General features: G+C 45.6%; 1 protein-coding gene across 1 annotated transcript in view; it reads right to left on the bottom strand.

The window, feature by feature from the left end:
- Positions 1 to 2,955: 2,955 nt before the first annotated feature.
- Positions 2,956 to 17,039, bottom strand: part of LOC310775800 (G-protein coupled receptor 83-like) — a gene marked incomplete at both ends in the record, with an annotated part of 16,451 nt that continues 2,367 nt past the window's right edge. Inside the window, 3 exons of the mRNA XM_083635933.1 lie at positions 2,956 to 3,718; positions 4,616 to 4,749; positions 10,403 to 10,528. Of these exons, the coding sequence (XP_083492059.1) occupies positions 2,956 to 3,718; positions 4,616 to 4,749; positions 10,403 to 10,528 (1,023 nt within the window). The remainder of the gene's footprint in view (positions 3,719 to 4,615; positions 4,750 to 10,402; positions 10,529 to 17,039) is intronic.

The following is a 17,039-nucleotide window of genomic DNA, read 5'->3' as shown; positions in this document are numbered from 1 at the left end:
ACAGTAGCCTACACACCCAGGAAAGTGGTCACAAGCAATGGCTCATAGGAAATGTGATGCAACGTGGGTTGGTCTGCATGTGCTGTTGGAATTGTGAAAACACACACACAAAAGCCCCAAATATTAAAATGTCAAAAACATGAATACAATGTCAAATTGATCAAAGTGGCAAAATTAATTTGTGCTCACAGCAGGCAGTACTGGGAACTGTGAGAAACATTAAATATTGATGACCAAATCAGTAATTACACAACTACAGAAACGACACAGCAGCTAATTGACAGCAGTGTGAGTATGATGAGGGAGATTAGGCTTCCACACACACACACACACACACACACACACACACACACACACACACACACACACACACACACACACACACACACACACTGAATTGGGCTTGGCCAATGGAGCAGCATGAGCATCATTCAATTCACAGCAGGTAAATCAGCACCTTCTCACTGAGAAGAAGAATTTGTCCTCAAAGGCAGGATGGTAAGCAAAACAAATTGTAGTTGGGGAAAACCTGTGGTGAGCAGATTCTCTACAGATACAGATACTGTTACAGCACTGCTACTTTTCCCACCGTTGTCTAGGTTTCTGAACTTGCCTAATTGTTGACGCTGGGAATGCTGTTCTGGTGCTTTTAGATCTGACAGCTGCCTTGTGGATCATAGGATCCTTCTATCACGCCTTGGCCAGTATGTAGGCATCAAAAGTACAGCGCTCAAATGGCTTCAGTCATACTTGGCAGAAAGGAGTTTATCGGTTCACCTAGGTGAATATTCCTCGACTGTGGCCCCACTTACTTGTGGGATCCCTCAGGCTCCATTTTGGGCCCCATCCTCAAACACTTTATAATAACGTTCAGTAGTAAGTCATTTTATAAGCTATTAGTTAATGATTTTTTCATTTTATATAATGATTTACTCATCATTTGTTCATGGTTAACAAATGTGTATAGAGAGACAGGTTGGAATATAAAAACTTTGAATGACTTACAACTTAATGATCTACAAATGTATATTAATGTTTTGTAAATGATTAGTTCATCATTAGTTCATCATTAACTAATAGCTTATAAATGACCTTACTACTGAACGTTATTATAAAGTGTTACCCATGTTTCCCCTTGGGGCCCATTTGCGAGAAGCATAATCCCACATCCCACAGACACAGGAAAGAACCACAGTAGGACATTCCATAACTAACCAGGATTATAACATAGAAAAGTCAAAGACTTATTTCCACTGCGGTCCTCTTAGTAGCAACAAGACAGACAAGGCAACAACAGATGCAGCGGCAGCAATCAACACAAATTTCAAAACAGTATCAAATATGAATACTACGAATATATAGTTTAAAAAAAAACTCTCGTAAAAAAGGACTATTGTACCAGGTTTGCCATCAGCCATGTTTTGACTGCCCCCTTAAATTGACTTTTAGAGCCAATAGATTTCAGTGTAGGCGAAAGTACCTTTCCCTACTAGTTGTGGGAGTCACTAACGTTTAAAATATCCTCTAAAATAACTGGGAGCTGAGTGGCGGTAAACGCCACGGAGCAGTCTGAGCTTCACCAAGAGCTGCATTACCTGCCTTGTGGGATGTTGTTGGCCTTGGCAGAGGTTTGTGCTCTAGTCTAGTCTAATGAGCACATTTCTAGTTTTCTTTGCTTTTGCTTAAGTGCTTTGGCATTTGCCGCTCCAAAGAGAGGCACTAAATAAATTGTTTTTGTTTTTTTATTATTATAATTTGCGCTCTTGAATATATTCTGAGAGCAACCATGTCAAAAAATAAAGCTGCTGGAACTCGAAAACGAAATGAAAAGGCTGAGGCTTGACATACCACCCGTGAAATGTTGGAGTGGCTGCTTGAGTTCAGAGTTGGCAGTGTGAAACCTGAAACGAGAGGGAGTTGGATAACACTGTGAATAAATCATTTTATCATTTAGTTTATTTCAAGCTAGAGTCGCCACTGCAATTATATTTCCTTATTAGTCTGGTTTCCATCTAAAGGTATCGCAAATTTTAATCGAATGTTCAGAAAGTGGGCAAAAGAAAATGCGAAATATTCCGCGTTTCCATACGCTGCTATTATGCGAATTATAGAGCTGTCAATCAGCTCGTGTCTGCTTCTGCTGATCAGCTGCTAGATAGAGCAGATAGTAGTGCATACAATTTCATTCAATTCTAGAAGTGAGTCGCCTTAAAGTTAATATCCCAGTCTTCTTCTGTTTACCACGACGGGTATTGTGCTGCGTATTTACCATGGCATTATTTACCGTGTGTAGCACTATAGTGTGTAGGCTACACGACATGTCATTTGCAGTGATCAAGGCAAACTGTGTGGTTTTTGAATGGAGAGTCAACGGAATATCGCTTAATCTGTTTCCACTGCACGTATCGCATTTTCCTTTCATCGATAGACCCGACTTTTCCACCTCCCTCAAGCGTGAAAACCTTTCTGCGATATTTTGAGGTTTTTGAGAATTCTGCAGCGTTTCCACTCAGTTTTTTTATGCGCAAATTGAAATTTCGCATGAAAACAGGTGGATGGAAACCCGACTGTCATGTCATCAGTAAGTTAAGTTAAGTTAAGTTAAGTTAAGTTATCCTTTATTTATCCCCTTGGGGAAATTCATCCTCTGCATTTGACCCATCCTCTACTAGGAACCTTCCTAGAACTAGGAGCAGTGGGCAGCCACTGTGCAGCGTCCGGGGACCAACTCCAGTTCTTTTGCCAGTGCCTTGGTCAGGAGCACTGACAGGAGTATTAACCCTAACATACATGTCTTTCTTGATGCATCTTGATGCATCTTGGTCCCGGCCAGCCATACATCTCTGTAATCCTCGATCCTCGATTTCTTATCTTCGGAAAACATAAGAAGATCCCAAAACACGATCAGCAATCCGAAAGGCTGATGTCAACCCCATCACATTAGTGTTTTCCGTGTTAGCTCTCAGCCACGACGGGCTCCACCGAGAGAATGTCGTTTCTGCAGGAGAGCGCCTGCCTGGCGGTGAACAGCACGTGCGTGTCATTCAGAGCGTGGGGCGGGTTGGAGGAGGCGTGGCTGGGCTGCGAGGAGGAGTGGCTCGGGTGCACGGAGGGGCGGCTCGGCCCGGACGACTCGCGCTTATCGGGCCAGGCCGGCCGGTGGCAGGGGGTGCAGGGAGAGCAGGCGGCCGGCCGGCGGGTGCGGGCGGTCGCCACGGGCTCCAGCCCCACCCTCACCCCCACGCCCACCCCCACCCCCACCCTCCGCCTCCTCCTGCACATGGCCAGCAGCAGCTGGAGCTCCTGGCGGAACGCAGGGTTCAGGCAGCAGTAGATGAAGGGGTTGTAGCACGTGGAGCTCATGGCCAGCCAGTGGAAGCAGAAGTACAGGACGTTGGACGCGTGAATGGCCTGGCTGGACAGCAGCACCACGTAGCAGTTGAGGGGGAACCAGCAGACGGCAAACACCCCCACCACCAGGAGCAGCATGGCCAACGTCCGCCGGCGCTTCCTCCTCTGGGTGGCATACTGGGCCGTGGTGGTGTCGCCGATGGCGTTGCGGCGCCACAGGCGGCAGGCCACTGAGGTGTAGGCGGCGGAGATGATGAGGAGCGGCAGCACGTAGAGCAGGAAGAAGGTCAGGAGGTCGATGTACTGCCAGTAGACTTCTGACGGCTCCGGGAAGTCTGGGATGCACAGGCTGCGCTCCTGCTCCTCACTGTTGGGGGTGGGGGGGGATAGGTTATAAGAGGTTATAAGAGGGGTGAGAATAGACTAATTTCTCAGTCTCTATATCCACAGCACTCAACTGAGACTGAGAACTTTCTCCCAGCTTCCGTCGCTAAAACTGGGTGGAAGCAATTTGAGAGTTTGGAAAAAACAACAACATCGCAGAACCAATCCAGAGTCTTTAGGGTGGGCCTAACATTGCTCGCTCTGGACATCCGCTTTTCCATTTTTATCTGAAGTTCCCAGATGATTGGTAGGCGGAGATCTCCAATTGTCTGGGAGCTGAGACTACAGGTGAGAAAGTGAGCAGAAACAAGTGAGTCGAACGAAACAAGAGGGAGAAGTGAGGGAGAGATGAATGGAAGGAGAAACAGAAAGTGTATAGATGGGAGGTAGAGAGACCTTGAGCAAGCTTATGAAAAATCTGAGGTAGCCGAAGAGAAAATGTTCACATGTTTCTGAGCAATGAGGGAGAGAGATGGTTCAGGTGAGGGAGGAGGTTGAGGTTGAGGCCAGACTGGAAATAAAGATAAACAAATGAAAGGAAGTAGAACATTTAAAGATTCCTCACACGCTTTGCACGCTCGCGCATCGCCTGCTCAACTGCAGGCGTGCTTCACGCATACGCAGCTGAGCAAACCCTCCGCCTTATAATATTATAGTAGTGAGGTAGTGTAACTGTAGACATCAAAACCATGAAATAACAAAGACATTACTGTCATTTACCAAACTCATTTAAAGCATTTAAGCGTGAGCCAAATGGCTTTAAGATACTGTAAAGAAAAACATACTGTGTGTGTGTGTGTGTGTGTGTGTGTGTGTGTGTGTGTGTGTGTGTGTGTGTGTGTGTGTGTGCGTGTGCGTGCGTATGTGTGTGTGATCACACCTGTATGTGAAAGTCAGGAGTTGTTGGTAGATAGCATGTGGCAGAGAGAAGCAGCTGGCCATAATCCAGATGACGGCCACCCAAACACCACCTTGCACTTGGGACATGCGTGGTCTCAAAGGATGTAAAATCACCTGAGAGAAATCACATCACCATATCACCTCTAAACAATGGCTGTCATCTCACCTATACCCATCGAACAAGTACAAGAGACAAAACATTTATTAGGTATAACCTTGGATCATAATCATGATCTTGGTTTAAACACATTGATGACATTGTGAGCAAAATATAGGAAGGGGTGTGTCAGTTGTACGAAGAGTTTCAAAAGTTATGCCACCAGATGTCAATGAAAGATCCTTTTATATGCTTTGTTAAATTCAGTTAGCAATGTAAAGGTGACACGGTCACCAAAGGTAGTATAATAAGGTTATTTTCTCAGTTTTCTCAACATGATTATCAAACATGACATGCAGCTGAAGGAAGGATTATACTACAGCTATGCCTAAAGTGAAAACAAGTGTAATATGGAAGACTGTCATGTACAGACTAGAGCCATGGTCACGTGGCCAGTGCTTATTGTTCAAAAGTTAGTTAACTCCAAACATTTCAGGAACCGTGACTGAATTGTGTGTGATCAAATTTTCTTGGAATTACATGGGGTAAACCTGTGAAAGAATGCCAATATTGTTTCTCTTTTCATGTAACTGAGATGAGTTATTGATTATGTGGATGTTGTGTAGATAACTGTGTATGATTTACTTCACTTCTTAAGACACATTTTTATCGAGCAGCTTTTAATGTCTGATGTTTTCCCTGACTCCTTCTACAGTTTTAATTTGATTGCCTCTCTGCGTCCTTTCTTCATTGACTGTTTTTACATGATTGTTTTTTAATACTGACTGTTGTTCTTTTTCTTTTCGTTTTAATGACTCTTACACAATTGTTTTATTGACTGTTGTTAAGCACTTTGTTACTTGTATTGAAAAGTGCTATACAAATAAAGTTATTATTATTATTATTATTATTTCATGTGTGGTGGACCCGAGGAAGAATAGCCCTGCAGGTGCTAATGGGGATAAACCACACACACTCAGGATCAATATGGAGGAACATCTTCCTCACATTCAGTTGCAGACTCTTTTGTGCACTCCACATCTTGAATTATCAGAAACCTCCCGCCTGCTTCTCTTTAGCCACATCTCCTTTGTGACTTGTACAGATTTAACAAAAGGAAATCCATATCCATATACAGTGTTGGGCAAGTTACTTTCAAAATGTAATATATTACATATTACTAGTTACTTTCATTTGAAAGTAATAAGTTACTTTACAATATTAGTGTCTGTGTAGAGTAACTCATTACTTATTACACTACTTTTGCATTACTTTCACCAAAATAACAGCGGTAGCAGAATGAGATCTCCGTCCTGGAACATCCCGAGAAAGAATCTCAACTGGCTTGAAGTCAGTGTAAACCGTCCAAAATGTTCTTTGTTATTGTCATCTATAGTGGTTATTTGCAATATAAAAACACACAAGTTGATTAAGAAATGATTGTATCTTTATTTAAATATGTGGTTTGATTATTTCTTTTATACTCAATTTGTAACTTGTGTTACTTAGCAAAGTAACTTTTATAATATTACTGAAATCCTAATGGTAATAATAAGTTAGATTACTGACTGAGTTACTGCTAAAAGTAATATATTACATGTAATATGTTACTTTTGTAATGCGTTCCCCTCGCGCTGTCCAGTGTCCATATAGCATCTACCTGGATTCACCTCACTAGTGTATAGACGGGTTTAACTTGACAACATTAACAACTGTCACAACCCACCTGAATATCCGCTTTACTTCCTGTATAGATAGCTGAGCGCAGGCTGATATTCGGCTCATATTAAATGTTAACGTTAGGCCGTGTCTCCGACAGACACAGTAACAACGTAGCCTATTTCGGTCTTTATGTCTTGTAGTAGTTAGTAGTTGTTGTTGATAGTGGCCATAACAACCACCACTGTCAGAAAGACGTGCACACTCTGGGTAGTAGGAAGCGTTGTTGTCTGGTCCGGAGCTAGCCTGAGAGGCTAATAAAAGCTACATGTTACAGAGTAAAGCTGACTATCAGTACGTTGTTGCATGCATAGGCCTATCTTTACATTTAAACGTATAGCAAAAATAACAAATAGAAATAGAAGTAGGCTATGTCAGTGTTTTACCAGCTGAGGAAGTGGACACTGTAAATAGTTTGCTGTGAAGCTGATACAATTCGGGTAATGCAGCATTTATGGATGCCAACCGCCATAAAACACAGAAGAAGAAGCTGAGAAAAAGGTAAAGGTAAAGGTAAAGTCCCACTGATTGTCACACAATGTGTGAAATTTGTTCTCCGCATTTGACCCATCCCCTGGGGGAGCGGTGAGCGGCAGCGTGCGCCGCGCTCGGGAATCACATGGTGATTTAACCCCCCAATTCCAACCCTTTGATGCTGAGTGCCAAGCAGGGAGGCAATGGGTCCCATTTTTATAGTCTTTGGTATGACTCGGCCGGGGATCGAACTCACGACCTCCCAGTCTCAGGGCGGACACTCAGACCACAAGGCCACTGAGCTGAAGTGCTGAGGGGTTGCAGCTGGTGAAAACCGTCTATACTTCATGAAAAGCCTGAGTGAGTCACTTTGTACCATCCCCTCTCTCCCATCTTTTCAACATGGACCTTGTAATGCAGCAGAGATGCCATCAAGACAGCCTTTCTAAAGGCACTTTAGAGTGGCCCAGCAGTATGACGCTGCCCCGCTGAGAGCTTTTATAAAATGTTTAAAAAAGAGTAGGAGGAGTATAATTGTCTCTTCTCACTGAGAAAAGGAACCGACACGTTAAAAATGAAATGCAGCATGGAAAATGCCAAGTGTGTGTGTGTGTGTGTGTGTGTGTGTGTGTGTGTGTTCGGGGGCACAGCTATGCCATTATCGAGCTGAATCTTTAAACAAGTCTAAAGAGCACCCCTGCGGGTGACCTAACGGAGCCGGATTTTATGGGCAATCGCTAATTAGTGGCGGTCAAAATAACTCAAGACTCGTTTCAGCACCATGGAGAGCTCCAGAGTGGAGGAGCCTACAGGTGAGCGGAGTTATAATCAGCCAGTGATGTGACTTTTTTTTTTACAGCCCCGTGACTCGTCAGTCTAGCAGGAGCCGTCAAGTAGCCGGGTACAACGACGCTGGGCTCCGCGAGTCACGGGGCTGTAAAAAAAGAACGTCACATGTGACGTGAGTCACATGATTTTAGATGGGTCAAAGTCATATTTCCGGTGTATCTTGCCCATTCTATGACCAGACGAATATATTGTCATGTCATGGTGTTTTGGGGTCATTAATAAATGAGATTGATCCTGTTATTTTTCTATAATTTTTTGGGGTAGTTCTATTTTACATTGAAGTCAACGGGGAGAGGCTTGTGTTTTCTCTCTAAAAGGGGGCGGGAACATGTGCCACCTACAAAATGACCTATTGCCGATCTGATGTATGGTGTTTCCTGATTGCATGTTTTTTGTTCACTGTGTTCCACCTCCTGTTGTTGTATTTTGTATTCTGTCTGTTCAGTACTAAAAACTACAAAACTTAAAGGTCCCAATTCGTGCAGCTGTAACCTCTTAAAAACGTGTGTCTCTGGTCCATAAAACATGATTCTGGATTAATTTGTCGAAAATATAGCAACCCCGTTTGTTGTGACGGAGTTGTCCCTTCCTCATCTCGTTGCGTCCCAAGAATGGTCTGTTTCTATAATATATTCAGAACTAACAGTTCCCATTGGCCGCTGAGGGAGAGCCCGCCCCAGGCTCACAGCGGCCAACCAGATTAGCGTCTGTGGACCAGCACGCTAGGTTGTGTCCACAACTAACGTTAGCAACGAGCTATCGCTAACTTAACGGTTGCTACGCTAAAGAGGACATCTCAAATGCCTAGACTTACCGAATGCACCTCCGCAGTTGCTGGATCACGTACAGTTGGCGTCGCTCCAGCTAGAAGTGTTAATTTTGTGGCTATAGACAAAATGGTGCAGGTAGCTTGTGTGAGAGAGAAACGTGCACAGTATTGAAGGAGACTGCAGGGGGAAGCTGGATAGGGACAAATCCAACTGTGGCAGTTCTGAGCTTGTGACCACTCATTACAGGGAGGGATGACAGCAGTATAATGCATTTACAAGTAAAAACAGCTTTTGCACGGAATGGGACCTTTAAGAGGCTACATTTCCCAGGTGATGGGGCTGTCCATGGTGCTGAAATGGAGTGGAGGAGAGATAGACACACATCACTTTGGTTCAATCAGCCTGCTTTTCGTGGTTGTGAATTTAACTTTTGGCCCCAATTCTAGGCTAGTCTTTCTCCATTGTACTACAAAAGTGGTAGAGCCCTTACAGCAGCTACGAGCAAGATTTTCGATTGTTAATAAACAGTCTAAATTTAATATCGATGCATCACATCTTACCTCTAATAGTAGACGAGACCAACGCAGAGTAGTCTCGCTTGAACCCCGAGTGAATTGGCCAGTGTTGTCTTAACGAAATAGTCTGTCTGCGGCCGGGGCAGATCAGGAAGTGAAATGAAGCGGTTTGCGGCAGCCACTTCGGCCATAACCACAAAATAACAAAATTACTTCCAAACAAACTGTTAGAATATAACGAGAGATGTTTGCGAGAGTAGCAAGCCCCCCCTGCATGGCGTTCTCCGTGTTTATGGTCTGTTGCTAGGCAGAGCGAAACGGTTGAAGGCAGACAGCTGCCGTAAACCATTTCGTTTCACTTCCGGGTTTATCCGGCCCGCCGGTAGACAGATAGAGAGAGAGAGCCTGCATGGTGAAGCGAGGTTAGTAGACTGACACAGACTCTATAATCATCAAGAGAGCAATCTCCGATTCACACGGCTTTGGTCTCAGCTACTATTATAGGTAAGATGTGATGCATCAATATTATAATTATACTGTTTAATAACAATCGAAAATCTTGCTCGTAGCTGCTTTAAATGCAAATAGATTAGCGTTAACAATGGCAGTCAATGGGACATTTGCCGACTACGATTCAGGCGCCCAAAGTGCACATTCTAACAGCGCCATAAAGACTCACATGTACATGTTGTGACTCGTGTACTCACCACGTGATGAAAGAATCATCTAAAGTTACGTCAAACGGTCATTTTCGTAGTAAATCCAGACCGAGAACAAAACAAAGAGTACAAACTAACAGGAGAGTATAACTTTAGTTACTTCCTTGTTTGCCACAGCGCATGTTTATTATTTCATCACGTGGTGAGTACACGAGTCACAACATTTGAGGGCTCTACCAGAGCTTGTACTGCACGCAGATGGAAATTAAAGCCATGTATGTTCTTGTTTTAATATAGACAATATGGCAAATGGCCTTATCTCCCAAAAATGTGGCGTATCCCTTTAAGGTTTTGTTGATTTTTGCAGTCAACTAATCGTTCATTCTATGATTTTGCATAGACCTAATGTTCAGACTCAGAGTGCAAAGATCCTTCATTTCACCACTGCTGTGAAATCAATGTTTTATTTGATTTTGAAACAGTAGTCTTTCTTGTGTTGTTGTTATTTAGCTTTTCAGAGGCTATTGCATGGTTCAAAAGTGCAGAAATAGGCATAGCGGGTATATACAGTAACCTATGTTTTTACGATGTAAAAATATTTGCCCCCTCGCCAGTTATAACCGTCCTCCAGTCATTTCATCCTGGCGCCGGCTCTGCCAGTCTGACAGTGGAGCTCTAGCCTACCTGCCGGCGGTCCAGAGCGATGGCAGTGAGCGTGAGAGCGGACACGTGCAAGGAGCAGTACTGCACGAAGCGGCTGATGTGGCACATACCCTTCCCAAACACCCAGGTGCTGTGCACGAAGCGGACCTGAGGGAACACACACACACACACACACACACACACACACACACACACACACACACACACACACACACGTGACACACACACACACACACACACACACACACACACACACACACACACACACACACACACACACACACACACACGTGCACATGTAGGATTCACTATCAATTTTCTAGTCCATCATGAAAGAAGGTCATTAAAGGAGAACTTACCTCCAAAACACTTTTTTTCAGCTTTTAACCAATATATATGACTTTGGGGGTGATGTGTGAAGAATTCTGGTCAGAATTTCCACATTTGACACCAAACTGTTGCCATTTTACCATTTGTATCATTTTTCAGCAGCATAACTGGCATAAGCGCCCTCTACGGGTCGAACACTGCTTTTTTTTTTTTTCTCAAATGAATGGGAGATTAGGGGCACACTGACGTCACAGTGCCCCCAAAGACTATGGGATTTCAAGATAATTACTCCCCTACCCCCTCTGTACCCTTTCGGCTCCTCAGAACTCCAAGCCTATTCTTATTGAAGTTTGCTCTTAAAATACTGAACCAAACGTTGTCAAAGTTGGCACATGTCTTAATTATAGTTAGTTTCCCGCTGAATGTGTCACTACTTTATTAATATCTTACCTGAATAAGCTCGAATGATGATGTTTATATTATCAGTCCGAGTTGGAAGCACTGTCTCAAGCCCAGGCAGGTGGGAGCGGGCAGGAGAGAGTCGTACTGTAACCTCATGGACGAGCCTCATGGACAAGCTCCGGGGGCGCGCGGCCGCGCGCAGCAGCAGCTGGGCTCTCTGTGCTCTGAGAGCAGAGAGCAGTCTGATATTTCCGCAAACAAATAGCGTCGCAGTTTAGCGCACATGTAAAATATAACGCTATACTACGACGTGACAACGTGACAAAGCTGGTCTAAACACATCGGCTGCTGTAATATCGTCACTGTGTACAAGCAACGGGGGGGGGGGGGGGTTGACTCGCTGTGTGTGTGTTTTGCTGTCTGGAGCACTTTCTCCAGTGCTCTCTGTGCACAGTCTGACATTTCATTGGAAGCACTTTCTCTCGGCCAGTCAAACGGGAGAGTCTGCTCTGCTCGCTCATGCACCCGCGGGGCGCGCGCACACTGCACACAGCAGCAGTGAGAGGCGGGGGCTTTCAGTCAGCAGAGCAGAGCAACTGGCTCTGTCTGTGTGTGTGTGCTCCGAGGAGGAGAAGAGCTCTGTCCTGCTCTGCGCCCTATGAGGAAAAATCATAGGTGCTGTAAATTTCATCAAGAATCACGAAAACCCCCAAAACGCAAATTAAAAACGGATTTCATTGCGCGGTTTATCTCTAGTTAGACGAGGGAATTACGTGGAGAAATCTCGCATTGTGTTACCCCAGAGCGAGAGGTTTGTCCTATTGTGGGTGTGCTGCTGTTAACGAGCCCATGTCACTTTGCTCCCGTAACGTAGTTTGAGTAGTTTCCATAGAGTTACATGCAGAAAAATAATTAAATTTCTAGTTCGCCACTGAATTACCAAATTGATATAACTTTCAACCATTTTGAGCAAAGCTCTTTCCAAACAGGCCACCAGCGTTGGCTAGTTGCTGATATTTATACAGATATGGCCCCTCTCAAATAAATTATTTTTGAGGCAGTAGGCAAACTGTAATGGCGTCGATTTCCGAAAAAAAATCTGGACTTCAACACAGCCAAAGAGTCCAGTATAGACAAGAGCATATGTCATTTCTTGGTTTTTTCCATAGGTATTTTCAAATCACTGTTCTAATACATATCTAGGGGGTAAGTCCTCCTTTAAGAAGAGAATTGTAGTATGAAAAACTAATAGCCATGTTAAACTAATAGCCCTGCTCCTGTTGCTCCACTCAAAGACTGTATGTGTCCAGGGAAAAAACATACAATCCCTTTGAAGTGGAGTTATGAATGAAGTTAGTTGTATTTCACATGCAGGAGAGCGCAATCCGGTCAAGTCAAGTCAAGTCAAGTCATTTATTTATAAAGCACATTTAAAAACTCAAGAGCCAACCAAAGTGCTGTACAGTCAAAAGCATAAAAATACAGGATAATGCAACACAGAGGACAATGCAGGACAGAGGACAATACAACACAAACACAATACATCACATAGGACCGAGGGGACAGAACAGTGGGGAAGGGGCAGGATAAATTACAAGGGAGTGTGTGAGTTAGGGGGTGGGAGAGTCAGGGTTTATTGAAGGCTAGGGAGTAAAAGTGTGTTTTTAATCTAGACTTAAATGTTTCCAGCGAGGGAGCAGATCTAATCTCCTGGGGTAGCTGGTTCCACAGCTTGGGGGCCACAGCCGAGAAAGAGCGATCGCCCCTCGTTTTGAGTCTGGTGCGGGGGGGGGACCAGCCGAGCCTGGGAGGAGGATCTTAGAGACCTGGGTGCTGAGTGGGGGGTTAGCAGCTCTGTAATGTAGGGGGGTGCTGCACCCGATAAAGCCTTAAAGGCCAGGAGGAGGATTTTAAAGTTGATCCTAAATGGGACTGGGAGCCAGTGTAGGGATGCTAGAACTGGGGTGATGTGCTCTCTTTTTCTGGTGCCGGTAAGAAATCTAGCTGCAGAGTGTTGGACCATTTGGAGGCGGGACATGGCTGCTTGACTAATGCCGGTGTAGAGAGCATTGCAGTAGTCAAGGCGTGATGTGATGAAAGCATGGGTTACTCTTTCCAGGTCAACGGGTGAAAGAATTGGTTTTATTTTAGAGATGTTTCGCAGTTGGAAACAGCAGGATTTAACGACAGCATTTACCTGTCGGTCGAATTTGAGCTCTGGGTCGAAAATTACGCCCAGGCTCTTGACGTGGGGCTTGAGGTGGGTGGAAAGTTGTCCTAAGCTGTTTGAGAGTGTCTTGGTGGAGGAGGGGGGGCCGAACAAAATTATCTCAGTTTTGTTCTCGTTGAGCTGTAGGAAGTTGTGGGCCATCCAGCATTTTATGTCCTTGAGACAATCCTTAAGGGAGTCCAGGTTAGCTGTGTCAGAGGGATTGAGAGGAAGGTAAATTTGAGTGTCATCGGCATAAAAATGGTAAGAGATATTGTGTTTCTGGAAGATTTCGGCCAGGGGGAGCATGTAAATAGAGAAGAGTAATGGGGCCAGAATGGAACCTTGGGGGACCCCATACAGTAGGCTAGCTGTGGGGGAGGAGAATCCACCCAAACTGACTGAAAAGGAGCGGTCGCTCAGGTAGGAAGCAAACCAGTTTAAGGCTGACCCCCTGACACCGAGCCTGTGTTCAAGACGATCGACCAGGGTGGAGTGGTCGACCGTGTCGAACGCGGCGGAGAGGTCCAGGAGGAGGAGCATGGCACAGCTACCTGAGTCGATGGTGAGAAGGAGATCGTTGTAGATTTTGACCAGGGCTGTCTCAGTGCTATGGCCTGCCCTGAAACCTGACTGGGTGGGCAGGAGGGCTGGGTAAGAGAGGAGCAGGGGAGGGGGGCTGGGTGGGAGGGGGGGGGGCAGGAGGGCTGGGTGGGAGGGGGGGGGGGGCAGGAGGGCTGGTTAGGAGGGGGGGTAGGAGGGGGCGCCGGGCAGAGGGGCTGGGTGGAAGGGGGGGCGGGCAGGAGGGCTGGAGGGGGGTAGGAGGGGGGGGCCATGTAGGAGGGCTGGCTACGATGGGGGGCCGGGCTGGGGGGCTGGGAAAGAGGGGGGGTGGGGGTGGACGGTGAGATGGCTGCTCTGATGGTTTCCACCTTCCTAATGAAGAAGTTTAGGAATTCTTCACATTTAGAGGGGGAGGCATCAGGACAGGGGGCGGCGGGGGCGGAGGTGAAAGAATTTATGGTCGAAAAAAGGACTCTGGGGTTATGGCAATTTTTGCTAATCACTTCTGAGAAGTGCTTCTCTCTCGCCACCTTAACTGCCTCTTGGTATTGTTTGAGGTGAACTTTGAGGATGTCATAGTGGATCTGCAGTTTATTGTGTTTCCACCTGCGCTCAGCTTGCCTGCACCGTCTCCTTAAAACTCTGGTGTTGTCATCAAGCCAGGGCTGAGATCTAGGTTTAGGCTTTTTAAATTTAAGGGGGGCGACAGAGTCAAGTATGGAGGAGCAGGAGGAATTAAACATTGATATAAGTGTCTCAGTGCTATGCTCAGCAGGAGAGGCCTCAATACTGCAGGTGTTAGGGGCAGTTATGTAGGCAGCACAAAATCTACTGGCAGTGGAGGGGTTAATGAGGCGAGAGGAACGCGGGGGGATAATAGCTTTTGAAGTGGGGACAAAACAAAGAGCATCAAATGAAATTACTGAGTGGTCTGAAAGGAATGGGTCACCAATTTCCAAGTTGTCGATGGAAAAACCTGCTGTTAAAACCAAATCTAGGGTGTGACCACATTTGTGTGTTGGGGAATGAATATGTAGGCTAAAATTAAGAGACTCCATTAAGTGCAGAAAATCATTAACATGGGGTTTGTTAGGACAACAAACATGGACATTAAAATCACCGAGCAGTAAGACTTTGTCATAGCTGGGCATTGTTTGCGCTAGGAGAACAGATAATTCAGAAATAAAATCACTAAGTGAGTTGCCGGGGGGTCGGTAAACCAGGATAATTAGTAGAGGAGTCAGGAGTCCGACTTTGATCAGCTGTACTTCAAAACTATTTACATGATCCGTCTTTAGAGGGACACAATTAAAATGTTTTTTAAAAACAACTGCTAAACCGCCTCCGCTGCCTCCTGAGCGACGTGGGGTGTTTATAAAGTCACAGTCCGGGGGACAAAGTTGAATGAGAGGAGTGGGCTGCTCACCGGACCGTATCCACGTTTCAAACACCAGGAGAAAATCCAGAGCACTGTCTGTGAAGAGAGCGTTCAAGTTGAAGGCCTTGTTTGACAGTGAGCGAGCGTTGAATAGGGCCAGCCTCGGGGGGGGGGGGGGAGGAGGGGAGCTCCCGGGAGGCTGCACTTGTGGCAGAGAGCGGAGGTTATGGAGGTTTACTCCACGACATCCAGACGATGTTGGAACAGAGCGAGAATTTTGTCTGGTTGTGGTGTAAACTGGGATTTGGCCGGACGTGGGGCTTGATGCAGAGACTGAAGTGGTAGTGAGCCCACCTTTCCAGCAGGGGGAGTAGGTGAAAGGACTAGCATGGGAGGAGTGGGTAGGCTGCTGACCAAGGGTGGACAGGTGGGGAGAGGGTAGGGTGTTTGGGTGCTCGCGAAGGTGATTGTGGAAGCTGTGTGCAGGGGGCACCGACAGTCATACAGATTTGGTGGAGTGTACAGCTACTGCATGACGGAGGTTGGCGCTGAGCATTTGGATGCCTAAGGAGCTTGGGTGAAGTCCGTCTGCGGCGAACATTGTGACGCGTTCCCAAAACAGGTTAAAGTTGTGAATGAAGTTTATGCCGAGGGGAGGACAAGACAACTGGAGCCAAAAATCGAGGGCCAGTAGGCGGCTGAATCGCTCGGCGCCACGACGGAAAGTGGGAATTGGACCGGAAACAAATATGGATTTACCGCTGGCAGTGAGCAAGTTGAAAAGACGGATGAAGTTGAGTTTTGTTTGCTCAGACTGGTGGCGACTGGTGTCATTGCACCCTACATGCAAGACAATTTTCATAACGGATGGGGGGAGTGATTGTTGCCACACCGTCGTGACTGACACCGCCACAGACACCACCCACTTAGCCAATTTGAACTAAGATAGGCATGCCTAAGATGCCTAAGGTCCGCCACTTCACGGCCTCGCCCGTAGCTCACTTGTTCTTATGACATCACTGATGAGCACTGCATGTCGTTGCCTCGTCTGCTCTATGACATTGTAATTATGGCAATCACCTAATTAAGAAATCCGGCTCCGTCAGGTCACCCGCACAGTCTGGTTCCTCCCGATTCTACCTGCTTATACTCCCATCACTTATAGCCTCACACTGATGACATCACTGATGACATCATCACTGAACTCACATTATTATATGATATCACTGATGACATCATCAATGTGTGTGTGTGTGTGTGTGTGTGTGTGTGTGTGTGTGTGCCTACCTATGACATCACTGATCAGTCTTGTCACAATGGCTCATTGTGTGTGTGACATCACTGATCAGTCTCACAATGCCTCCTTGTGTGTGTGTGTGTGTGTGTGTGTGTGTGTGTGTGCGCCCTTATGACATCACTTTTGACATCATCACTGATGACATCACATCTTAGCTAATTAGCCTAATTAAAATCTGACTCTGTCAGGTCACCCGCACTGGTGCCCTTTTACACACCCTGAAAGTTTCAGCCTGATCGCCCTTAAAACGGCATAGCTGTCGCCGTATACAGAACAACAAACAAATTGCCCACATTCAAAGTTTTATATACTAGCAATTAGGGGTGTCACAATATATCGTCCCACGAAATTTCGCGATAGTAAAACGTCACGATATGTATCGTTGAGATGAAATCTCATATCGTGAAAAAAAAAAAAAAAAACTTTTTTTTTTTTTTTTTTTTCCAAAAATAGACAAAGAAACGTCTTTGTTTGTTGA

This window comes from Poromitra crassiceps (genome assembly GCF_964638095.1).
Source record: "Poromitra crassiceps genome assembly, chromosome: 4".
NCBI classification, from domain to species: domain Eukaryota; kingdom Metazoa; phylum Chordata; class Actinopteri; order Beryciformes; family Melamphaidae; genus Poromitra; species Poromitra crassiceps.
Note: the sequence above shows the minus strand (reverse complement) of the source record. Positions and strands in the feature narration are given on the sequence as shown.